Here is a 27,578-nt window from a genome sequence, read left to right as displayed (position 1 = left end):
CTATTGTTTTTTAAGTTTTACCCAGACCCACCCACTGAGGTCTGTTACCACCAAGCGGCAACCTTCGGGGCTCAAAGTTGAAGCCCATGCGGAAGTGTCAAAACTTGTAATTCACGCTGCAACAGCTGGGGGTTGGCTCCAAAAGCGAGTAATTTCCCATAGACTCCCATGTTAAAATGGCCGATTTCACAGCAGAAAAGAACATGTTTACGGCCTGGTACAAAAAATCGCTGTGGTCTCAGATGATTCTCTTCTAGTGTCAATTGTAGGAGGGGTGAATTTTTTTACAACTCACTCGTTTCAATTGTATTCGGACTTAAAATTACGCTTAATTATGGGCGTTGCCGCTTGAGTGACAGACAGTTGACCTATCACAGCGTGAGTTTCCTGCTTCCACGATCGCCCGCCCCCCTAAACCCCGCTCGTGCTCCCGGCGGTCATCACGTCCCGGAACCTCCCACTGAGACTCAAAACGGCTCTTCAGAAACAAACGGGTGACGTCACGGAGGCTCTGTCCATAGTTTTTACTGTCAATGGTTACCACATATAAACCATGTTTCCCCACCAAACAGTTAGAACTAATGAAGCTGCTTGGATGAGCAGTGAAACGTCTTCAAGAAAACTCTACAAGTCCAGACGCCTTGCTTCAATCTTCTCTACGTGTATTCATACACTTTTCCCCCTGCACTGCTGTTTTTTTTAACCCATTTGCCAGATGTTTTGTTCGATGTGTTTTCTGTCTGTATGCTGGGTAAGGATACATATGACCTTTACAGTAATCATTGTATATACTTATGTATCAAAAAAATTAATTAAAGTTTAACCTATGGCTCTGTTGGTTAAGGATAGAAAGAGTTTTGTATAATTTTTTAAGTCTGTAAGGGTTCAGATCATATTTGACTTTGAAGAACAATTTGGTGGATGGAGTTACCCTATTTTGCATGTAAAAAATTGGGTTGAGCCGTACCTATGCAAGCCACCACCTCATTCACTTCCATGCACAAAAAATGAGATAAACTTGTTGTGGACGACAGTGCCTAATTTTTATTTTTTACATACAGTAGGAACCCAGACTACAACAGAGACATGCCCCTACAAAATAAAAGCTGAATTTTTCTCTATCTAGCAGGAGTAGCTGTTAGTGTACTCACTGAAGGCCATTCTTTAATGCCTCATAGACCTGGTCCAGTCGTTCTGGTTGAGGAACTTTAGGTGGTGGGTTGGACTTGGTAGACATGGTGAACATTCTGGTGGCTCTGCTTGGCTTTCTGCTGAGACCTGGGGTACTGAACACTGAGAGTTTCCTGCAACAGAACATCAAATTCATGTCATAATCCAAGGCCAGCTTGATCTAAAAACTGGCAATGTTATAAAGTTTTAGCAACTTATTGCAAACAATATTTGCAATAAGTTGCTAGAAAATAGAGCAAAGAAACATTAACGCAACATTTTACCATTGTATTTTTCTCAGGAAAGCATTAATTACTGTAATTTGTTTTCACAAAAATCAATCAATCAATGACACTATATGGGCTATGCGTTAGCTCAGTGACCCTGGGTCAGTGACCCAGTAAGCATTTGATTTGTACTTAAAAGTGAGGATTGGTATCACGCAGTGCCTTGACACCATCACATTATGGCAAAAGTGAAGAAATGAGAAAAAGAATTGTTAATGTTTACAAAGCAGGAGAAGTTTATCAAAAGACTTCCACATTTCAAGAACTGGTGTAAGAGGTTTTATCAAGAAGGTCAAAGAGAGTCAAAGACTGGCAGAGGTAGGAAGTGACTACCTGGAGTCACTAGAGTCATGCACAGGAATGTGTGTGTGTGTGTGTGCACCAACATACCTGTAAGCCTTATCGTGTGTGTTGACTCCAGTAAAGCTTTGGCTCCTAGTGATGGATCTGGAGGTGAGGTGTCTGACTGGGCGAATAGACAGTGACATGGTGGACACCGTGCGGGATGGACTTCCTGTCACAACAGAGGAAAAACACATCAGGCTGCTAACACAACATGACAAACTTTCTGTCATCCATCCACTTGGGTATTAAAATCACTATCACTATCACTTGGGAATGTGATTCACATTCATATGTATTAAGCTGTAACAAATACACATTTTACATGCAAATGTCCATTCTTGAGAGGTGTTCTTGTGTCTGGATTTCCTTTTTAATTTCATATTACTTCAAATCTACTAGATTTCAGAGAGAAATATTTTATCATTTACTTTCTCAAGCAGAGTAGGCCTTCATATCCCACATGTTATACTGAATTACATAAAATACATTAAATTGTTAAGTATATATATAGTTAAATCTACAGAGTGCCTAAAGGGACATTGGAAAAGAAAAGAAAAATAAAATCTGGTGCACACGAGAAACTATTATCATTTTCCTTAAAAGCCAAATAAATATCCCCAGCAATATCATTAAGAGACTTAAGGATAAGGTATTTGCTATTTACTTTGCCTACATACCATTAACACCATAGCCTATGGTGTTAATGGTAAGGCAAATTTTTGCCGATATATATATATATATTTTTTGCCGATGTCCCTTTAGGGGTTACGTAGAAATCACCTTATAGCCCACAGTATAAAATAGTCAGGCAGGAGTATTTAAAAGCAGACCTGCATATGAATGAATCTGGAATGAGAATCTTCTACTATAACACTTGAAAGTATTACAGTAGTTTTTAATTAATTACATAGTGTGCAATAAATGCTTTCACACATTTTTCATACAACCTATAAGAAACAAAACAAAGCAAAACATACATCCAACGCAATAATACATTAAAATTAAATCTGAGGTCACAGTTCTATCCCAGAAAAAGTCATGCCATGCTCCCATCAGGCAAAGAGGAGGTGGAATAAGGTGTTAATCTAGTTCACTAAACATTTTCTCAGGGCAACAAGAGAAGCAGACAAGAAGTGAAAGGCGGAAGCAGATGAAACAGAAATTAAGCTGCGCATTATACAATCAGAATTGTCTCAAAGCACTGCACAGAGACCCAGCGCCTGAACCCCCTTAAGAGCAACAGTGACGAGAAAAAATCCCTTTTAACAGGAAGAAACCTTGAACAGGACCCGACTCATAAGGAAAACCTTCCTGCTGACAGTCGGCCGGGTAGAGGAGGAGAAGAAGAGGTAGACAGGACAGAGAGGATGAAGGAGAGAAAGAGGAACAAACATGCACAAACATCATACATTACAGAGAACAAATATGACGGTTGTTGATGTTGACAAGCAAGATGAAACAGTGGTTATATTATAGTAGGTATCTATATATATCTTCAGTCCATAAATAGTAATAGTAATTTGATAGTAATTAAAACAAAGATGAGTAGCAGAGACTGGTGTAGTATCCTCGGCAGTCACGTGGTTGATTTGTTCTCTAATATTAGGGTGTTTTTGGTAAAGAAGCTCATGAAGTCTTTGCTATTAAGAGCTGCAGGAATACGAGAGCCTATCGTCTCGCGTTTCCTCTCCCCTGTTACTGTCATGAGCTATGGTCATTTGTGTACTGATCTGCAGTGAATATTTTCACATTTTAGGGGGCGTGCAGAGCCGTTTGGTAGAAATTAGATTTCTCTGCAGAATGGTTGGCTCTGCATTTTGGTGTGAAGTTTGGAAAAGTAGCTCAAAGCAGATCTGCTGCTTCTTCACATTGAGGAGAGCCAGGTGAAGTAGTTCAAGCACCTGATAAGTGTGCTCCCACCTCTCCTCTTTAGTGCCTTACCAGACATGCCTGCTGGCCCAAGGATCCCAAAACTCACTAGAGGGATTAATTCTTACAGGTGGCCTGGAAGCAGCTGGGGATTCCCCAGGAGGAGCCAGAGGAAGCTGCTATAAATATAAGGGTAATTTCTGCGCATTCTGTCGCTAGCATGGCCTTAATGGACTAAGCTGGAGGAACAGAAATTTCTAAATTTAAAGTTAAATTCAGTTTTATATATATAGCATCTTTACAGAGATTCAGAGCCTGAATCCAAACACCTAAAAGCAGACTATGGTGAGGAAAAACTCCCCTTGAGCAGGACTCAGCTTGTAAGGGGAGACCCCTTATTCAGTTCAAGGGTATTTTAATTTTCCCTGTATTCCAAATGCTCTTTTTTAGCCATGCGTCTTGGTTTAAACCTCAGGAATCATATGTGTACAGTGTGCAAAAACCTTCTTGTCAAAAGTGATGCTAAAAACAACAACAAAAGCTCTAAACATTATACTGTCAGTACACAAAAAAACTGTATAACACACACAGGGAGAAATGACTTTGGTTAAAGTAGTTTTGTACCTGTTCTTGGTTCTCATGTTAAAATCATTCAGTTCTATTACAGTGGCCCTTAAGCAACACTTGAAGTTAGCTTTTGTTATTGTGAGTAAAGTCAGCAGATATTTTTTTCCGTTGGCTAAAGCAGTAATTTTTTTTTCTGCTGCTGGCCTATACTGTCATGCATCCTGTGTCTCACCCCCATAGCCACCGACACCCGCACCACCTCAGAACAGGAAATGTCACAATCCTACAGGAAGTCAGATGCAGCAGGCACTCTGAACAGGAAATTGAACAAAGGGAGATAGTCCTGAGGGCTGCAGTCATCTGGTCACTGAAGCTGAACTGACCAGATGACTGCAGCTGAACAGTGGACATGGGCAGAGTGGTATTACTGTAAAGTTAGAGTGTTAAATCAATTTAGGTGTGGGTTAGTGTGCTGACAGGCTTTCTGGGCAACCAATTGGAGACTTAACCTACTGGTGAACACATTTCAGAGACAGTAAACAGTGGAGTGGAAAGGCTGTATTATACCAAGATCCATCACATTTTCACACTTTACCCTTTGATTTCCAGATAAATCAAATCAAATCAAGTCAAAGCAGTGCCACAAAGACAAAATCAAGCAAGATTGAATGTCTAATCTGTTTTTGGCATGCTTAATTTTCTTGTGGCAATTTTCCTGCAATATGTCAGCCCAAACTACAGTGTCAGACCACACACAATTTACCACATTATGTAAATATCTACAGTGCTCTCCTCCTCCAGCCCGGTAACATATTGCGTCACTTCTTGTTTCTACACTATCCTGCTTGTTCACCTGTTGTGCGGTGGTGTTATGGATTTTCTTTAACCAACATACTTGTGTTTCCTTTTATTGTGGTGGCTGGCCTCCAAGAAGTTCCAACTTATTTCTTTGAAGCCTCATTTGACAGGAGGTAAACATTTCCCTTCTGTTTGTATTGAGTTGCTGGGCCATCACTAAAGTCATGGAGGCGATTGACAAGATCATGATCTTGTCATTGACAAGATCAACATCTTTTCCCTCACCATCTTGTCACCTGGAAGGTGAGATGAAGCAAAAAGTGACTGCTCAGCTGCAGTGTAAAGCACTTCAATATGTAATGATGCTTGCTGGTGAGACCCTTGAAAATGGGCCAGTTGGATTTCCTGAGAATACCTACAGGAGTAGTTCTTACTGAAATCTACATGTAGTAAACATTCATTGTTTTAGGTTTTCTCTGAGGTGTCTATAGGCCCCATACTGCCAGCAGATGTTAAAGATGCGTTGCCTAAACCTGAAAACCCTGCAATGGAATTTGCTTGTAAGTGCATCTTCTGTTGTCATCACATTATTCTTCACAGCAGTTGTTGACTTTTTCCAGACTGCTCTCATGTTTACTTTAGGATTATGTTCTAGAGACCATTGAGTAAGAGCAATCTTAGCACTGAATGTGTCAAGCAGACACCATTTTTACACTCACCATATGCACAAAGTTTGGATTTGAGATTGCACATAGTTAAGTTGGGGGTACCAACTTAAATATTACTCCTGCAGAGCTGGACCGCTTTGTCAACAACACTGCAGACACACTACACTCAGTCTTAAACAGGATTGCTCCACTGAAGAAGAAGAAAACTACAAACCAGAAGAGGCTAGCTCCGTGGTACAACTCAAATATCCGATCACTGAAACGGATTACACGAAGGATGGAGAGGATGTGGCAGTCCTCTAAATCAGATGACTCCCAGAGGGCCTGGAGAGACAGTCTGCTGACGTATAAGAAGGCCCTTCGCAAAGCCAGGATAGCCTACTATTCATCACTAATAGAAGAAAACAAGAGCAACCCGCGCTTTCTCTTTAACGCTGTAGCCAGGCTGACAAAGAGCCACAGCTCTGTGGAGCCTCGCATTCCTGCAGCTCTTAGTAGTGACGACTTCATGAGCTTCTTCACTGATAAAATCACCACTATTAGAGGACAAATCAACCACAATCTCTCTGTGACCGCTGAGGATACACCGCCACTTCTGGAAACGGATCCTGATCTAACTCTGGACTGCTTCATACCCATTGACCTCCCTGAGCTGACCACCAGCATCTGCAAGTCTAAACCTACTACCTGTCTTCTGGATCCGATCCCCTCACGTCTCCTCAAAGATACTATTCCTCTGATCGGAGAGTCTATATTAGGACAGAACTGAACTAAAACTGCTGTGATCATTCCGATACTTAAAAAACCTTCACTGGACCCGGACGTCTTAGGAAACTACAGACCGATCTCCAACCTCACCTTTATCTCCAAACTACTCGAAAGAGCTGTTGTAAGTCAGCTAAATGACCACCTGCATAGGAACAGTCTGCTCGATGCTTTCCAGTCTGGATTCAGAGCCCATCACAGCACAGAAACAGCACTGCTTAAAGTCACCAATGACCTCCTCATGGCATCGGACCGGGGACTCGTCTCTGTACTCGTTCTACTGGATCTCAGTGCTGCCTTCGACACCGTAGATCATCATATCCTGCTACACAGATTAGAACACGAGATCAGGATTACAGGAACAGCACTGCACTGGTTTAAATCATTTTTATCTGACAGATTTCACTTTGTTCATGCTAACGATGTTTCTTCCACAGGTACAAGGGTTAATCACGGTGTTCCACAGGGTTCTGTGCTCGGACCGATCCTGTTCACCCTCTACATGCTCCCTCTAGGAAACATCATTCAGACGCACGGCATAAACTTTCATTGTTATGCTGATGATACCCAGCTGTATTTATCCATGAAGCCTGAAGAAACGGAGCCGCTAGTCAGACTACAGGCGTGTCTAAAGGACATAAAGGACTGGATGTCCTCCAACTTTTTACTATTAAACTCGGACAAGACTGAGGTCATTGTTTTTGGACCTAAACATCTCAGAACTAGTTTATCAGATAATACTTTCTCTCTGGATGGAATTACTCTGGCCTCCAGTACGACTGTGAGGGACCTTGGAGTTATCTTTGACCAAGACATGTCGTTTGTCTCTCATATTAAGCAGGTCTCCAAGACCACTTTCTTTCACCTGCGTAATATTACTAAGATCAGGAGCATCCTCTCTCAGAGTGATGCTGAAAAGCTCATCCATGCTTTTGTCACTTCAAGACTGGACTACTGCAACTCTTTATTGTCAGGATGTCCACATTACTCCATCAACAGTCTGCAGGTGATCCAGAACGCAGCAGCTAGAGTTCTGACAGGAAGCAGCCAAAGGGATCATATCTCTCCTGTTCTAGCGTCTCTTCACTGGCTCCCAGTGGACTCAAGAATACACTTCAAGATCCTTCTTCTAACCTACAAGGCTCTTCATGGACTTGCTCCATTGTATCTGCAGGACCTGATTGTACCATATGTTCCTAATAGGACACTCAGATCTCCGAGTGCAGGTTTACTTGTAGTTCCTAGGATTCATAAAAGTAGAATGGGAGGACCAGCTTTCAGCTATCAGGCACCGCTATTATGGAACCAGTTACCAATCTGGGTCCGAGAGGCAGACACTGCCTCCACCTTTAAGACTAGACTTAAAACTTTTCTGTTTAGTAAGGCGTACAGTTAGCCTCAGACCTAGTGTGTAGCACAGCTATGCTGCTCTAGGCCTACGTTGTCGGGGGGCACAAACATGATCCGCAGAGCAGTTTCCCTCTCACCCTCTAACCTCTCCTTTTCTCTCCTTAGTCTGGCTCACACTGGTCTCAAGACCTGCATGCTGACCTGCAGTCCGGCCGTGAAGTCTCTCTTGCTCTACGTTGTCGGGTGGCACAAACACGATCCTCTGAGCACCCTCTGACCTCTCCTCCACTCTCCTTAGTCTGGATCATACTGGGTAATATCGTCTCATAATCTGTGTTTACTGTTTTCCTCGTAGTTCTGTGCCTCGCTCTCTCTCTTTGCAGGTCTCAAGACCTGCATACTGACCTGCAGTCTGGCCCCTGATCTCTCCTGTGCTCATCGACTTCACTAGCCCCTGCTGCTCATCTTTGCTACCAAATTACTATTCCTACTTATGGACTAACGATATATATAGATATCTATTACAATATAATCACTGTTTCATCTTGCTGTCATGTTTGCTCTGTACTGTATCATGTTTGTATCATGTTTGCTCCTCTCTCTCTCTCTCTCTCTCCTTCATCCTCTCTCTCTCTCTCTCTCTCTCTCTCCTTCATCCTCTCTCTCCTCTCTCTCTCTCTCTCTTCCCTCTCTCTCTCTCTCTCCTTCATCCTCTCTGACTAGCAGCAGGACTGGTTCCCCCTTAAGCTGACGGGTCCTGCTCAAGGTTTCTTCCTCTTAAAGGGAGTTTTTCCTTGCCACAGTGCTCTTAGGGGGGGTTCCTGTGAAGCGCTTTGAGACAATGTCTGATTGTAATATGCCCTATATAAATAAAACTGAATTGAATTGAATCGCATCTGCCATCTCTTCCGGGATTTCTGTTGCTAACAGCCCTTGGCTGTACAGGGTGTTGGCCATGAATTTTAGGCCCCGTTCACACTGGGGAAAAAATGTGGCTTAAGCAGGATTTGGCCGCATCCAGATCAATCCAGATGTGTTTTTTTCCGAGTGTGAACACCTCCAATCCAGCTGAATCCAGTTTGATTTCAAGCCGGCTAGATCCACCCTCGAGAGGTGGATCTAGCAGGATTGGCTCAAATGTGGCTCAGGTGTGAATGCAAATGTGGCTAGCGAATCCGGCTTGCCACATTATTAGCCATATTACGAGGCGCCACCTAGTGGTTTGGAGAACAGCAAACACGCTGGATGAAGCCGGATTGAGTGCGGACACAACTGTGTGCTAGCCAGATTTGAAAATAGGTCTGAACGCATCCAGCTTAAAGGCTGTCTGGGCTCAATCCTACTCTAGCTGGAATGACTTTCTCCAGTGTGAACTCAAGATAACTTCACACTGAATTTTCTTTTTCTGATGTCTTTAATTATCTTTACAACTATACTTTGATGGTAACATTTTTTGTATTCGTTAGACTTTTAATGCATATGTTTTTTGCGGAATGTAGGCATGCTAGAGTGGGGATATGGTGTTTTAGATGACTTAAGCTAAAATAAAGGGCAATATTTTTTTAATTAATAAATCCTGGAAACATATTCTATAGTAGAAATGGGCTAATTGTACAATATGTGCCTAAAAGAAACAATGAGAAAACAATGAGTAAACTTAAAGCACAAGTTATATTCATCCAGGAAACACATTTATCTCAGGAAGAACATGAGGAGATAAAGAAATCCGGTTATAGAAACACCTTTTATAGCACATACAAACGGAGCCGCAAAAGAGGGGTTGCGATAATGATCCAAAATGCAATCAATTTGTAATGATGTAGAGGGAAGATTTTTTCTTGTTAAAGAAAAATTAGAGAACAAGATGTTCACATTAATCAATGTATACGCCCCTCCAGAAAGTGATAAACACTTTTTAAAAAAACTATATTTACAATTATAGCATCAGAATCAGAAGGTATTAATTTGTGTGCTGGGATTTTAACGTTATTCTGGATCTTAGGATGGACAAAACAAGCACAGAAAAAAGTAAGACTCACTAATTCATGAATATATCACAGGAACAGGGGATGGTAGATTTATGGAGACAACTTCACCCAACAGGGACTATACACATTATTCCAACACTTCCAACACTAACTCTAGAATAGACTATATTAATGAATAACTGGGACATGCACAAAGTGAAAGAATGTAAAATTGGAGTGGCTGATATTTCGGACCATAACACAATACATTTAACTGTACATATTAATAATAGACATAAAAACACAACTTGGAAACTAAACTGTGGCATAATGAACAATAAAGTAATAATTGAGCAAATTAGAAAAAAGATACATCGGAGAAAATGCTACTGATGATACAAACCCAACTATCTTATGGGACACTTTAAAGGCCGTAACTAGAGGAAAATTAATAGCTATAACATCAAATCAAAAGAAGCTAAAACAAGCAGCATATCTTGCTCTTAGAGGAAAATTGAAAAGCCTGGAATGAAAATATCAAAACACCCAAAATATTAAACTCCTACAGGAAATGAAAACTATAAAGGGGGAAATAGACAACATTCTGACAGGAGAGACAGAGAAAAAGCTTAGATTTGTGAAACAGGAATATTATGAAACTGGCAGGCAAACAACAGGCACTGAGCTGGGTTTAAAGTGCACTGGGATCTGATGTGATGCAAACTCAGAAGGATTTTCAATGCACATCAGATCCCAGAGATATATACGGGATGACATCCCATATATATATATCAGGAGTTACTGAGAAACTCAGAAGGATTTTCAATGCACATCAGATCCCAGTGCACTTTAAACCCAGCACTACACTGAGACAAAAACTGGTCCACCCCAAGGACAAAACTCCCAGGGACAGACAGAGCAATGTAATCTATGCAGTTCAGTGCAGTGAGGAATGCTCTGATCTCTATATTGGTGAAACCAAACAACCACTACACAAAAGGATGGCACAGCACAGGAGAGCCACCTCCTCAGGACAAGACTCAGCAGTTCACCTCCACCTCAAACACAGTGGTCATTCCTTTGAGGATAATAATGTCCAAATTCTAGACAGGGAGGACAGATGGTATTAAAGACGAGTCAAAGAATCCATCTATGTGAAATTGGAAAAACCCTCTCTAAACAGAGGGGGAGGGCTGAGGCATCAGCTCTCACCTGTTTTCAACTCTGTCCTTTCATCCCTTCCTAGCAGACTTCACTCCCACTCAAACTCTAACGATGGGCCGTCAACTAGCAACTAGTGAGGCAACAGCTCTCACCCGTTCACAACCCTGTCCCTTCATCCCACAGTTTCTGGTCGTTAACTGGCCATTAACCAACTATAGGGATCTTAGTCATGTGAGCTCCTGCAAGATCCACCCACAGAGGTCCTGAACACATAAAACTCAGATTCCCAATCAGAAAAGTAGCAGAACTGAAGAAGCCACTTGGGGGAGTGGCGAAACGTCATCAAAAAACAATCCTTGAGTCCAGTTGCCTTGATTTAAAGTCTTGGAAAGTCCTAAAAATGTTTTAGTGTTATTGGCCATGTGCAAAAAACAATAACAAGAAACTGATACAAGGCTGAACCTCCCACTACAAATCAGTGACTAGAGATCATAAGAGAGGTTTGCATCATAGAGACAATGACCTATCTGCTTAGAATGAGAAAAAATGTCTTAAGGACTACACAGGACAGAACCATGACTGTTGGTTTGTTTAGTGTTGTTTTCTTATCACATATGTCCAAATGTTCACACAACAATGGAACATATAATGAAAATGTGTACTTTTATTGTTTAAAATGCAAAAAAACCCAATAAAATGTGAATTTATAAAAGTAGAATGGGAGGACGATCCTTTAGATATCAGGCACCTCTACTATGGAACCAGTTAGGTTCCATAGTAGAGGAACCTCCACCTTTAAGACCAGACTTAAAACCTTTCTGTTTAGTAAAGCATACAGTTAGCCTTAAACATAGTGTGTAGGGCTGATAGGTATAGATACAGTCACTTGTTGACATCCAACCACAGGTAAAACAGAATACTAACTCTTATTCTTTAAACGTTACCATAGCTATACTGCTATGACCTATGATCCATTATTTCATTTCAGTACTTTGTGTCCAGTCTTCCTTGTAGTTTTGTCCCTCTCTCTCTCTGTATCTTTCTGCAGGTCTCTGTCTCTCCAGATCAACATGTTGAACTGCATCCGGCCCTCTGACAAACCCAGTGTCTACTATCAACATCTTCCTATGTCATTTTCTATGTAGTGCTAATATAATGAACTTATACAACAGATCTGCTAAAAACATATAAATACATTACAGTTTCTCAGCATTTTTATTATAACAACCTGTCATGTTTGTTCTCTGTAATGTATGATGTTTGTTCCTCTCTCCCTCTCTCTCTCCTTCATCCTCTCTGTCCTGTCTACCTCTTTTTCACCTTATGAGCCGGGTCCTGTTCAAGGTTTCTTCCTGTTAAAAGGAGGTTTTTCTTGCCACTGTCTGCTTAAGAGTTCAGGCTCTGACAATTTTGATTGTAAAAGGTGCTATCTAAGTGAATTGAAAAACAAAATATGCTAACAAAACACCAACCTCGATAAGGATCCAAGTCTCTGTCAGGTAAGACGGATAAGACAGGTCAGTGGTAGCCAGCACATTTCTACCTCTGTCTCCTGTGTAGTTCCCTTCTTTATTCTCGCATGAGCTAATTTGTGATTATCCATCAGCTCCATCTTCAGCTAAAGCTCATCCTGACACTAGTCAGTCAAAGCCATCAAACTCAAAATTTGTGTTGTCTCCCTACCTGATACAAACTGTGGTGCACCCCACCCAATGATAACAAGAGTCCTGTCTTCTGCCGTTGATGTGCTCACATAGACAGTGGGACCATGGCTCTGTGCCAAACACTCAGCTGTCAACACACCTCAGTGTGACATCACACCTATTGTTCAAAGCTCTCCCCCAGACAATTCTGGAAACACACTGCCTAGGACCTAAACACCTACACACACATTTGCCCCACAAATGAGAGTGACTGGCAGTAAGTGAAATTGGTGTGATGGTGTGTTTGGTGGTGGCTATGGCTACATATTAATGATCCATAGACAAGATTTTATTTCCACACAATAAAACTGACAAATACACTTAGAAATGAACCCTCAATAAGAAAAAAAGAACCTGATTAAAAACCACTGAAATGAAACTAAAGCATATATACAGAGATACAAATAGATAGTTAAAGTTTAATTTTTACCATGTTCATTCACAACAATAAATGGTGCCAACATCTGTCACTGTACACCAAAAAACGTGAGAATTGTGAAAAAGAGCCGCTAGGATGAAACTTCCCCTCTAGTAAAGTGCAGGCAATGAACACACCTCACTCACCTCCTTATCCAACCAGCTGTCTTATATCACATTATATACAGGCAAAAAGTATATAATTCTAAACACCTTTTTTTTTCTCTATTACCTACATAGCAGTTGAACAGACAGATGAAGTACAGCTATATCTGGAAAACACAAATTCATCTGCAGCATGTTTTCCAATCCAATCCAACTTTATTTACAGAGCACTTTAAAAAAACAAGGTTAGCCAAAGTGCTGTACACAGCCTAACAAGAGTACCGTAGGTTACATCACAAGGTAGGGTGTACTAATAAAGAAATTAAAATCTACCTAGAGTCTTTAAATCATATGATTCATGATTCAGGGTCATGTTTCTTTTGGTCTGATGGCAATTACTGTGTTCTCACCAGTCAAAACAAAATCAACCAGAGCAGACCAGAGTCTCTTCAGAGTACACGTCTAGTATAGAATACAAAAATATGAATTCACATCCACTAAACAATGCTATCTGTTTTTTTTTTCAGGACTACATTTGTGATAAAAAAGGCTAATGCACAGCTTATATGGCTAAAAGGAATGGCTCTTACAAAACAAATATTTTACAGATTTTTGACATATTTTGCAGTTTACACAGCTGTCTTAACTTAGAGGTTACTTGAAACAGAAGACCCCCGAGCTGTTTGTCACACAGGAAGACACACACACAGACATATACCGTGCATTTAGTTTACTTCCAGAATTCAAAATCCTCCCCTCTCTTACATTACTGTCTTTAGAAGAAGGAAACCCAGGAGGGAGGGACATCCTGCAAGAAGGGCAGGGTCAGGAAAACACTTATGGCTATAGTGAGTCACAGGAATAACCCATGCGCACATTTCCAGGAAAAGGACATTAGTGTCATTAAAAATAATTTTAAACTGAGAAAAATGGTATGGTGTGGGGTGTGGGAACAGCAAGAGCACTAAAGGAAATATATACTATATCTATCACATTAAGTAGATTGATAAAAGGTCAGAGGAGGACTAGTCAGACTGGACCAGAGCTGGAGGTTGTCACACTGGGGCTGTGTCTAAAACCACTCACTCGTTCACTACTGCCTGCTGACCATATGAGGAGTTTGTCAAAGGGGACGTTGTAAGGTCATCAGCACTTTTGGACTTTTAATTAAAATGACATGACATAAATGAATATTGAAAACAATACATGATGGTATATAATGCTAATGTTGTGAATTAGTTCTAGCTTGCTTTTTGTGATGTAATGTGGAATACATTGGGTTGCTACATAGGGCTCAATGATTCTCACTATATACTTCACTATATCAGCTTATAACCTCTGCACTAGTGAATATTTGTTTTCAAATGCTTGTCATGTCATGTATTTTGTGTATGTTATCTTCAGTGCACTGAAGGTGATTCTGCTACAATTCGCAGTTGTTGTGGCTGTGACAGCACAATTCTTCAAATAAAGATATTACTGCAATTGTAAAATATAGATTTTTCAATTACAAGCACTGAGTAGTAACTGTACCTGGTAAACCAATTGTACAATTTTTTTCAGTAGGTTACCCTTAACCCTTTCAGGACAGCTCTAATATACGTCGAGGATGCTAAAGACAAATAAAAAATTAATAAAATAATCTCAAACTGATGCTATCTGTGGAAACTTGTGTCAAAGCAAACAACTAATAATTGCTACCGTGGTTAGCATTAGTTCTGCTGCTCACACACACTCTGTGAAGTGAATGTACCAGTATAAATATCCTCTTTTAACAACAGTAACACTGCTGCTGAACTGTCTGCTAACTTCACTCATGTTCAAATGAGATAATGACCACAGAAGAGCTGTACTGTTTGTGTTTCTCTCTGGTTTCATAATAAGTTACAAAAACATCTGGTTAACCAGCAACTGGATGTTTCGTCTGGCAAACACTGAGTTAATGATTAGTAGTTACATTGGGATGCACTACGGGTTCATACCTCCATATCCACTGTACATGGTAGCTGTCGTTGATAGAAAAGTAAAATTCCACGCGATTCCAGAAAAAAGAACTCAGTTCTTTCCTCCAAATGATCTGTAGGTTGGTTTACTTTTCAACTTTGTCTTTTAATCCTTTACCATTTTTAAAAATGATTTCCTGAGGCAGTGGAAATAAAAGATATCCTCTACTCTCTAACTCAGTTGATTTCCCTTTTATCTCGACCCATCTCCACTGTCACAATCCTACATCCTCTCTCTCCCTCTGATCCAGTTTCTCTCTCTCTTGCTGACTTGCACACTGATAAGACAAGGGAGGGAGGAGGAAACAGGAAAAAGCAAGGCGGACCTCCCTTCTCTTCCCTGCTGACATCACTGCACTTTCCTGCCTGAAGAGCAGTTTTGAGTGTGGGTTATTGTGGATAATTTTGGCTTTAAGAGGTGGAGCACATGAACCCTAGAACATGTAAAAATTATCAAAAAAGCACTTTTTGTACCAGGCTGTAAAGACACTTGGAGCCAGCCCACTGAAGCCAGAGGTGAAACTGCACTTTCTAACACTTCCACATGGTTTCTCTGTGGACAGTGTTGGGGAGTAACGAATTACATGTAACGCTATTACGTAATTTAATTACAAAATGAACATATTTGTAATTAGTTACAATACTGGAGAAAAGTATGTAATTAAATTACAGTTTCTTTTGGAAATTTCAAGCGTTATTTACATTTGATTTGAACAACTTTCACAAAAGCTTGAATGAATGATTTTTCACGGCACATCCTCTGTCTAAACTGCGTTTTTTGTGTCGTCACCTGTTTGATGCTGCCAGCGCGATTTGTCAGACAGGAACAATGGCGATGAAAAGTGCGTATATGTTTTTGAGATTCAGAAGACATTTGACCCAAACCGCAGATAAACGCCACATTACTGTACTGTGCAAGGAGTGTTTGCCAGCAGTTAAGATACAGTCTAACTTGAAGATGCGTCTACGGTATGTATCTGTCCACACCAAGATTTATCTATGCAGCTGTAATACAGCATAGTACTGAAGGTGCTCACATTAGGATAAATAAAATGTGAGCAGAGCCAGCATTACATGTGTCTTCTGCTGCGTTGTGTTGAACACACAACATGATTCAAAGTCATAGGGTTTTGTATAGGGGAGGGGGGAGCTAGCTTGCTGTGGTTAGCAAGCTAGCTAGCGTATAGCTAACCACAGCCTCGTCTGTGCCATTACTGTGTCAACCCACTTTGTTTACGTAGCGGTCCAGCTGCTCCATGACTTTCAGAAACAGAGTATGTGATAAAATCAGCTTTCGCATTATAAAGTTTGCGCTGTGAGACAGTGTTATTAATTAAGATTTAGCCTAACCATTAGATGTTAAATGTTAATTGCTACCACCACCTAGTGGTGTAATCTTTTTTAGTTAATTGAGATGATTATTGAAGGTGTGTTTTATCGGGTTACCTTATCAAGCAATAGGCTACTGGCTGAATTAGTGCACTTTTGTCATTAGGTCAACATAGTATCATACTTTCTATTATATTACACACACTTAATGCAACACATTTTATTTATCTGTATTTAATGGTTTTTGTAGAAAAAAGTATAATAATTCAAATGATCTAATCATCATTTCAATCCACTTTTTTTAGAGGAAACACCCAAGGGTCCTGTTGAGCACATCCAGTCTGCCTGATGAGAGGCAAGATGGATCAGCCAGCACTTCCCAAGTGAACCTGAACCTGCTCTGAAACAAGCAAGGATAGCAGCATGACTCAGTGTATCACAGGTTGCTGTCTTGTATACTGTCAACTGTCAACACTAATGTTCTTTTTCAACTTTGAACCTTCAAGAGTATAAGCTGATTTGGTTGCATTTGCCAAGTACATGGACTGCTGTGAAAGTTTACATTCAGATGTTAAAATGATGTTTCCTTGTTAACACTACACTTGGTGTTTTAGTTTTAGTTTGTTTATTGATCAAGATATAGCACAATAGCCCACTTTTGTGTGTGGGTGTATGTGCTAGCCTGTCAGTAAAGTGTTGTGTGTGTGTGTCTTCCTGTGTGACTGTCAGTGTTCAGTATCTCTTTTTACTTCAGTAAAAAGAGATACTGAAATTCAGTCTAGTGATTGATTTTATTATTGTGTTAATGTTGACCAAGCTACTGCTGAAAGGTTTTAAAATGTGAATATGGAACAGTTGAGAGCATTCATTCAAAATTAAGAAAAGTAATTCAAATGTAATTAAATGTAATTAGTTACATTACTTTCATAAAGTAATTGAAATAGTTACACTACTATTACATTTTTAACAGGGTAACTTGTAATTGTAACCAATTACATTTCTAAAGTAATCTTCCCAACACTGTCTGTGGATACTCACAGTCATTCAGGTCATGTTATCTCCAAGAGTTTAATTTGAGGCAACATGACTCATGGATTTTTCTTCTGAAGATGGTTCATCAGATTACCCACTCGGGGGAGTGGTGAAACGTCTTCAGACAAAGTCCAGTTAGCCTCGATAAAATGTACAGGTAACATCCTTTGAAGAGTGTTTTTTTCTACCAAAATCTTTAAAACACACTGTTGTGTCCACTTTTGAAACTTACATTTACAAGATTCAGGCTCGATCATGTATGTTTTAGACATCAGCATTTGCAGTGGACTATTGTGTTGCATTAGCCATATCTGCAGCCAATGAAACAGTTTTTACTCGACAAGATGGCGGCACGTGTACATGCAGCGGCTCAGGGCTCTTGGCTTTTGTTTGTTTTGTTTGTGTTTTTGTTGTTGTTACAGCCACTTGAAGCATTAGTTTAGTACAGCAGGACTGAACTATTGCACATTGGAAAAAACTTTTTGCAATTCCTGAGCTGCATTTTATACCACCAGAGATGCAACGAGATGCAATCCACCACAGCTCTCGACATCTCCCGTCTGTGGCCTAGGAGACTGAAGAGGAGGCACCATAAACAGAAACGGGGCAAGAGGAGCGGCGTGCACCCTAGGCTACATGTTAACCCACACCGACTGGCTCTTCAAAGTCTCTTCCTCGCCAACGTAAGATCACTGGCTAAAAAAATGGATGAGATTCGGCTGAGGATCATCTCGTGGAGGATGGACAGCTGTGTGGTCATCATCACCAAAACCTGGCTGGATTACAACACACCAGACACGGCGGTGAAGCTAGCGGGATGCTCTTTGTTCTGAGCAGACAGGACTGCAGCTTCTGCTAAACACAGAGGTGGAGGGCTCGCACTTTACATCCACAACTCCTGGTGTACAGCCACACACATGATCGGAACGCACTGCACAACCGATCTGAAATACCTTATTAGCTAATTGAAATGCAGACCATTAAAGAGGGTGAGAGAGTTCTGCTCTATCATTATCATAGCTGTGTACACTTCACCGCGGGCTAACGCTAAGCTAGCGCTAGAGGAGCTCTACTGTTTCATCAGCAGGCAGATGAACTCCAACCCTAAGGCAGCTGTGAACATGGCTGGAGACTTCAAACATACGGAACTCAAAGCAGTGCTTCCCAAATTCCGCAGGTTCATACACTTCCCCACCAGAGACAGCAACATACTGGATCAAGTTTACTGTAACATTTCAGGAGCATACAAGGCTGCAGCAGCTCCTCAGCTGGGTATGTCAGATCACATCTCTGTGGAGCTGAGTCCAGTATATAAACCTCTGATCTGCAGGACAAGACCATCACCAAAACAGTTCAGGTATGGACTGAGGAGGCTTCCTCAGCACTAGAGGACTGTTTTGAACTCACTGACTGGGGAGTGTTTAAAGATGGCTCAGACCTGGAGACATACACATCATCTGTCCTGGACTGTGTGCAGTTCTGCACTGATGCTATTCTACCCAGAAAGTCCATCAAGGTGTTTCCAAACCAGAAACCATGGTGGGACAGCACAGTGCGGTCTCTGCTCGGGATGCAGCCTACAGGTCAGGTGACAGACTGGCCTACAGCAGGGCCTGGACAGAACTGAAAAAGGGCATCCAGCAGGCCAAACACCGGTACAGACAGCACATTACTGACAACAAACCAAGGGAAATGTGGAGAGGCATCAGAACTATAACAGACTACAGGAACGGCAACCAGCAGATCAGCCACAACCCCACTCTGCCTGACACCTTAAACACCTTCTTTGCACACTTTGACAGCCTGGCAGCAGAGAGACTGTTCATCTTCCACTGCTGGAGGAGCAGCCCCAGCATCACCAGGTGAGCTCCACCGTGATGAGGATCAACATCAACAAAGCTGCAGGACCGGATAAGGTGTCAGGTCGGGTACTGAAACTGTGCGCATCAGCTGGCTGGTGTTTTTCTAGACATTTTCAACCTGTCCCTGCAGCTCGCTTCAGTTCCTGTGTGCCTTAAGTCCTCCATCATTGTGCCTGTGCCAAAAAAATCTGCTGTCACCAGCCTCAATGATTACCACCAGTAATCGTGAAGTGCTTTGAGAGGATCATCCTAAGCCACATCAAGGATGTCATTCCTGCTTCTCTGGACAGACATCAGTTCGCCTACAGGGAGAGTAATCACTGCACACCGCCCTGACTCACCTGGAGCATCCTAACACCTTTGTTAGGATGTTATTTGTGGACTTCAGTTCAGCATTCAACACTGTGATCCCGGACAAGCTGACACTGAAACTCCACAACCTGGAACTGCCTGGCTCTCTGTGTTTCTGGATCAAGGACTTTCTCACCAACAGGCCTCAAATGGTGAGAATTGGGGACCACACCTTATCCACACTGATTGTGAGCACAGGCACACCACAGGGGTGTGTGCCCAGCTCTTTTCACCCTGTTCACACATGACTGTTCTGCCATTTATTCCACAAACATGGTTGTGAAGTTTGAAGATGACACCACCGTAGTGGGTCTCATATCAAACAATGATGAGACTCACTACAGAGAGGAGATCCAGCACCTGACAGGATGGTGTTCAGACAACAACCTTGTCCTGACGTAGACAAGATTGAAGCAAGGCGTCTGGACTTGTAGAGTTTTCTAGAAGACGTTTCGCTGCTCATCCAAGCAGCTTCATCAGTTCTAACTGTTTGGTGGGGAAACATGGTTTATATGTGGTTACAGACCTATGTGGGTGGGTCTGGGTAAAACTTTAAAAAACTTACAAACAATAGCACTAAATGTTTCCATACTTACCTGTGATGTTCTGGCTGACTGGGCCAGGTGTGTCTAACGACTGGCTAACGACTATGAAACTGCCGGAGGGGGACTGGTTGACAGCCCTTTGTTCTTACTGTGAGTATGTGCAAACTTCCTGGGAATGGATGGAATCACTGCATTGTATGTGGTAGAAAGATGATGTCTGAGGCCACCACCTCTGTTAAGGGAAGGTTTTTCCAGCTTAACATAGATGGCTTCCTTGACTCCTCTTTCATACCACCTTTCCTCCCTGTCTAAAATGTGAACGTTGTTGTCCTCAAAGGAGTGTCCTTTGTCTTTGAGGTGGAGGTGAACCGCTGAGTCTTGTCCTGAGGAGGTGGCTCTCCTGTGCTGAGCCATTCTTCTGTGGAGTGGTTGTTTAGTTTCTCCAATGTACAGATCAGAGCATTCCTCACTGCACTGGACTGCATATATCACATTGCTGTGTTTCTCCCTGGGAATCTTGTCCTTCGGGTGAACCAGTCTCAGTGTTGTCATAGGTTTGAAATGGACCGGGATGTCATGGTTGTTGAAGATCCTGCGGAGTTTCTCTGATACTCCTGACACATATGGAATGGAGATGTTCTTTCTCCGCCTGGTGTTGTCCTTCTTCTTGTTGTTGGGGGGTCTTGTTTTTGTGGCTTTGATGAGTGCCCACTTCGGGTAGCCACATGTTTGCAGGGCCTTCCTGATGTGGTGTTGCTCCTTCTTCTTCCCCTCTGAGCTGGTGGGTACAGTTTGTGCTCTGTGCTGCAGGGTCCTGATGACTCCCAGTTTGTCCCCAGACCCACCCACATAGGTCTGTAACCACATATAAACCATGTTTCCCCACCAAACAGTTAGAACTGATGAAGCTGCTTGGATGAGCAGCGAAACGTCTTCTAGAAAACTCTACAAGTCCAGACGCCTTGCTTCAATCTTCTCTACGTATGATGACCTGGATGACTGAGAATCTTCATCAACAACCTTGTCCTGAACACTAGCAAGACCAAGGAGGTCATTGTGGACTTTAGGAGATCCAGGAGGATGGAACACATCCCTCTCATTCATGGGGAGGAGGTGGAGTGGGTGGACAACATCAAATTCCTGGGCATCCACATCACATCTGACCTGTCTTGGTCCATGCACACATCCCACCTGGTGAAAAAGGCCCAACAAAGGCTCTTCTTCCTCAGGAAGCTCAAGAGGACTGGACTATCCCCTCAGCTCCTGACAAACTTCTACAGGATCACAATAGAAATCATCCTCTGTCTGAGTGCAACAGTGTGGTACGGGAGCTGCACAGGACAGGAAGGGCTTGGCCCGGGTGGTGAAGACAGCACAGGGGATTGTGGGGAGTCCTCTCCCACAGCTGGACTCCATATACGACAGCCGGATTCAAAGGAGGGCTGGTCGTATAGCTGCAGACCCCACCCACCCAGGACACAAACTGTTTGTACCTCTTCCCTCTGGAAAGACGTACAGGAGCATCAGAACTCACACCAACAGACTGAGACACAGCTTCTTTCCCAGAGCTGTGAAATCCATCACACCACTTTCCCATACACATCCCACCCACCCAAAGACTGAGCAATAAGTCTGTACACAGACAGACTGTACTTTTTAACATTAATATGCTGCAATATATTCATATTGGTCACTTTTAAAAAGTTAATTTGCACTGTTTACTGCTTTTATTAGGGCCCGAGCACCGAGTGGTGCGAAGGCCCTATTGTAATTGCTAGTATTATTATCAGGGCCCGAGCAAGAAACGTGCGAGAGCCCTATTGAAATGCATGCGTTTCTTATTAGGGCCCGAGCACGGAACGTGCAAGAGCCCTGTTGAAACGCAAGCGTTTATTCTCTTTTTTTCTTCTGCATCATTCAACGCAAATTTGACCCCCGGAACGTACTCAAAAACTCACCAAATCTACAGTGCCCCCTGGAATTTGAAAATATTCAGCGTAACAGCTACGACCATGAAAATTCGTACCCTGATATATCGCCTCATGCCAGGAAACATGCCTTTGAAAAAAAATTCCACCCCCTACAGGGCGTCAGCCATCTTGGAAAAACCACGCCATGTTCCAATTTGCACACCCCGCACTTTCGCGAACTCCTCCTAGGGGAATTGCTTGATACAGCTGAAAATTGGTGCACTCACCCTTCAGGGGGCAGGGACCAAAAGTTATCAAAAACGCAGCACTTTGTCATACGGTCTGGCTGTGGGGCCACCACGAAGTTGACCCTTCGCCAACGCACAGGAAATAGATGTATTTGTGGCTGTATCTTCCACATGCTTCATCCTATGTGGATGAAAAAAATCAGGTATGCTGAGCCTGCCATTCTGAACATATTGATATGCTAATGACCACAAACTCTCATAGCGCCACCTACTGGCGGTATGAATTGTGTTCAGGCTGATTATCCATGTTCCACACCTCATATTTGAATGAACTCCTCCTAGGGAAATACTCTGATGGACCTGTGATTTTGTCACCTGGTTCTGAAGACATGGCTGGGCAAAAGTTATCAAAAACGCAGCTCGATGTCACACTATGTGAGCGGGGCATCTCCACAAAGGTGTACCTTCGCCACCATAGAAAAAGCTTCTATGTTTCTTGATTTGTTCATCCTACCTGCCTCTTACTCTATCATGACTCTATCATGACCCCTGTACACCATGCCCTCATCTTCATATGTGGGCATGGCCACATGCCTCAGTAGCGCCCCCTGTAATGAGATCTGCTTCCCCGTTTGACCTACAGACACAAAAATTGGTACACATATGTATCACCTCTAGACAAGAAAAAAAGTCTCTTGGAGGTATCCTCTAAAACGCACACGAAGTCCGCCATTTTGAAAAAACTGCGCCATTTTTCAGTTTCCACTCCCCACACTTTTACGAACTCCTCCTAGAGGATTTCTCCAATCCACCTGAAACTTGGTCTGGTTACTCTTAAGGCATTAGGGACCAAAAGTTATCAAAAACGCATCAGTTCGTCACACGGTCTGGCCGTGGCGCCGCCACAAAGTTGACCCTTCGCCAACTCGCAGGAAATACATGTATTTTTTCTCCCACATACTTCATCCTATGTGGATGAAACTTTACAGTCATGCTGAACATCGGACGCTGCACAAATTGACATGCTGATATGCTACAGTCACTGCGCCACCTACTGGCCGGAGGACCTGTCTTTTGTACATGTGTGTGTTGCTGTACTCTTCTGCCCTGCAGACCACGGCTCGTGCCGGTACAGCTGGGAGAGAGGTCGTGGGACGATAGGAGAGGTGGCGGCTGCTGGTCCCACGGACCGCAAGGGCTGCGAGGGCCCGTCATCGCTGCTTGCAGCTTACTTGTTATTCTTGGTCCGGCTCCGGTAACGCCATTTTGACCCCCTCACCAAATTTGGCACAAAATTGTCCCCCGACGAAAATCGCAACTTGACACTGTCACCATTGGCGGGCGTAGCTGCATGGCTCTGCAGCGCCCCCTAAAGTGTGAAAATATTCACCTCAACTGCTACAGACCTGAAACTTGGTACACTGATGATGGTATCGCCTTGTGACAAGAAAAAAAGCCTCTTGGCAGAAAATTCCACGCCATTCCTTGCCATTCGGAAAAAACTCTGCCATGTTCCAATTTGCTCACCCCGCACTTTTGCGAACTCCTCCTAAAGGAATTGCGTGATACGGCTAAAAATTGGTGCGCTCTCCCTTAAGGGGTCAGGGACCAAAAGTTAAAAAACGCAGCACTTCATCATACCATCTGGCTGTGGCGCCGCCTCGAATTTGACCCTTCACCAAAGCACAGGAAATGGATGTATTTGTGGCTGTCTCCATCCTATGTGGATGAAAAAAATCAGGCATACTGAGCCTGTTTTTCTGAACAGATTGATATGCTATGACACTCATAGCACCACCTACTAGCAGTATGAATTGTGTTCAGGCCGATTATCCATGTTCCACACCTCGTATTTGAACGAACTCCTCTTAGGGAAATACCCTGATAGACCTGAGATTTTGTCACATGGTTCTGAAGACATGGCTGAGAAAATGTTGTCAAAAATGCAGATCGATGTTGCACGGTGTGGGCGGGGCAACACCACAAATGTGACCCTTCACCACCATAGAGAAAGCTGCTGTGTTTCTTGATTTATTAATCCTACCTGCCATCATGACATCAGCCCCTGTGCACCTTTTCATATCACCTTATTGTCATATGTGGGCGTGGCCACATGGCTCAGCAGTGCCATGTCCCCGTACTTTTACAAACTCCTCCTAGGGGATTTGTCCAATCAGGCTGAAAAGATGTTTTTGTGGCTGTAACCCCCTCATACTTCATCCTATGTGGATGAAACTTTACAGTCATGTTTAACATCTGACTCGGCACGCACTGATATGCTGATAACCTACAGTCACTGTGCCACCTACTTGCCGGAGGACCTGTATTTTGTATACCGTTTTTTCGCGACCATACGGCACACTGCATTATAAGACGCAGTCTTATAAAAACCAGGCGAAGCTAATGAATTCAGTGCTTGCCGTAGTCCCGGGAGGGTTAACAAAGAACTCCAACCGCTGGACATCGGCGTAAACAGGGCGTTCAAAGTTAAGTTGCGAGCGGCGTGGGAGCAATGGATGGCAGACAGCGAGCACAGCTTTACTGGGAGGCAGCACCGGGCGAGTTGCGCCAGCATATGTGAATGGATTGTGGATGCGTGGACTCATGTTTCTGCAGTGACTGTTGTCCAAGCTTTTGTGAAAGCCAGCATAATTTCTGAACAATAATAATAATAATTTCCGAACAGCCAGCCGGCAACGTGTGTGGCTGTGACTCTGACAGTGATGAGAGGGAAGCTGGCAGGTTTGAACTCATGCAGTTGTTTCCTGTTTATAGTTGTAATAAATATTCTGTAGAGTCAGCCACTGGTAAGGATGAATTAGGAATCACTGTGGTGCATCTGATTAAAATGCGGGACAATTTATATTTATTAATTTAATATTTTTAATAACTTTTTTAACAACTTTATTTATTAATAAAGTGTCAACATAAAGTTCGAATCACAACAGGCATTCAGCAGCAGCCACTGCTCTGCCCATAGAAACACACACGCTGTTTCTCTGTCGCTACCACTGTCGAGAGAGAGGCTGCACCGGCTCTCCTCACTGATATCCAGCCGGTTTTTACTGAATCGCTGCTGATAGATATGTGAGCAGCGTGCGGAGGATGCAGAGCGGTTTCCTGGGTTTTCACTTCTGCAGCGCAATGTAACTCTCTGTCTTAAAGCTCAGAAGCGAGGGTCCGATCGCACATCATGCAGCTCAGAGCACAACAAGAAAAATGCCACACAGGCGCGGCAGCAAAACAGAAAATTGTACATACAAGTTACAAATTGTTATGCAGAATAACATGTGAGTAAACCAATCAGCTGTATCTGTATTATGGAATTATTGCGAGCTACAGCGCTATATGCATTGAGTAATCAAACTATATAGTAGTTTTATAGTTTGCATATCACATCCCTGTGTGTGGTACTCAACCCATACACAAGACGCACCAAATTACTAGGCGCACGGCTGACTTTTGAGAAAATTTTAGACTTTTAAGTGCACCTCATGGTCGTGAAAATACGGTATGTGTGTTTCGGTGTTCTCTTCTGCCCTCCAGACCTCTGCTTGTGCCGGTACCGGGGGAAGAGAAGATTGTTCCAGTTAATGATCTGGTCGTTAACTGGCCATTAACCAACTATAGGGATCTTAGTCATGTGAGCTCCTGCAAGATCCACCCACAGAGGTCCTGAACACATAAATCCACACTGTTGTCCCGTTTGTCTCTTGTGTTGTTTGTCTCTTGTGTTGTTTGTCTGTTGTTCCGTGTTGTGTCGCTGTCGCTGCTTTTGTTTTTCCCCGGCTTGGAGGGCAAAAGTTATGACGTTGCGCCCCAACCAGGAAGTGCTTTGAATTTATCCCATTTATCAACGGATCCTCAGGAGGCCGCGTCCTCCTGAGGATCCTCCAGAGGAGGCTGCGTCCTCCGGAGAATGCAGACCCTGAATTGGGACACAGCTAATGAATGAACCATGAACCATACAGGAACATATACAACTACACTCACACATGCACACACACTTTCACACACTCACACACACACACACTGATTTTCAAAATAAAAGCCTCCAAATCATTACACACCTTACTAGGCCTGGTAAACTACATACAAGCCACCCAGAAATATGCAGACACACCTGCCAACACACAGACACACACATGGATTTTCAAAATAAAAGACCCTGCACAATAACAGGATTATTTTTCAAAATAAAACCCTCTAATTCATTACACAGCTAACCCCCCCCCCCCCCCCCCCCCCCAAATTATACATCAAATCGTCCTACTAGCGATCGGACAAAAGGTGTTTGAAGGAATCCAGAAAAACTGCAATCGACCCTCACCACAGGCATCAAAACACTGTAAATTTCACACTCAAAATTTCTTGTGGAATTTTCTAGTTAGGGCCCGAGCACCGAATGGTGCAAGAGCCCTATTGAAATGCAAGCGTTTATTATTCTCTTTTTTTCTTCCGCGTCATTCGACGCAAATTTGACCCCCTGAACGTGCTCAAAAACTCACCAAATTTGGCGCACAGGTCTGGTTCGCGAAAAATGGCGATCTGAAACTGTCGCCACGATGGCGACTTGCAAAATGGCTCTACAGCGCCCCCTGGAATTTGAAAATATTCAGCGTAACAGCTATGACCATGAAAAATGTGTTTGTGTGCGCACGCGTTTGCGTGTGTGTATGCGCATCAGCGAATTTTAAAAACGCCACCATGTAGACAGAAACACATAAAATAGCAGAGATGGCACAAGAGGACCGGGCAAGAGAACTAGACTGGGTGGCGCTGCAGCGAGTGCCGCCAGTGAGAAGGCAGAGAACTTCACTCGTACAACGCGGACTCTCTCTGATGGCACGTTGTATTCATAAGCATGTTTAGTCTTGTGGTGAATTGTGTCGAAGTGTTGAACCAGTGTTGTGCAGCTTCACAGCTCTCTGTGTTGCTGTAACGTCCAAGCCCTGCAGCACTGTGACGCACCGTGGCGACGCAGACAGCGAGCTGACAGAGGTCTGCTCAGAACATCACGTAAACGTCACACAATGAGTTCAAAAAATAAGAACTACCTGTTGGTTTGACACATTTTAAGACAGAAGCCGCGGGCCATATTAAATCTGACGGCCGGACTTCGC

The 27,578-nt window shown here is 42.9% G+C and overlaps 1 protein-coding gene across 6 annotated transcripts in view; it reads right to left on the bottom strand.

The window, feature by feature from the left end:
• ripor1 (RHO family interacting cell polarization regulator 1) overlaps positions 1-27,578 on the bottom strand; it is a 67,246-nt gene that overhangs the window by 27,638 nt on the left and 12,030 nt on the right. For 4 of the 6 annotated variants that reach the window (XR_003672231.1, XM_028431165.1, XM_028431167.1 and 1 more), the window contains exons 1-3: positions 15,158-15,464; positions 1,848-1,971; positions 1,152-1,304 (exon numbers count right to left, since the gene is read on the bottom strand). Coding sequence is in view for 5 of the 6 variants with exons in the window: in XM_028431165.1 (XP_028286966.1) it covers positions 1,152-1,304; positions 1,848-1,971; positions 15,158-15,176 (296 nt within the window). In the remaining variant the exon portion in view is untranslated. Of the gene's footprint in view, positions 1-1,151; positions 1,305-1,847; positions 1,972-15,157; positions 15,465-27,578 lie in introns of those variants that run through there. The other 2 variants (XM_028431168.1, XM_028431169.1) reach the window with 1 other exon arrangement.

The sequence above is a fragment of the Parambassis ranga genome, chromosome 19 (genome assembly GCF_900634625.1).
Source record: "Parambassis ranga chromosome 19, fParRan2.1, whole genome shotgun sequence".
NCBI classification, from domain to species: Eukaryota; Metazoa; Chordata; class Actinopteri; family Ambassidae; genus Parambassis; species Parambassis ranga.
This window is presented reverse-complemented; position numbering and strand designations above follow the sequence as displayed.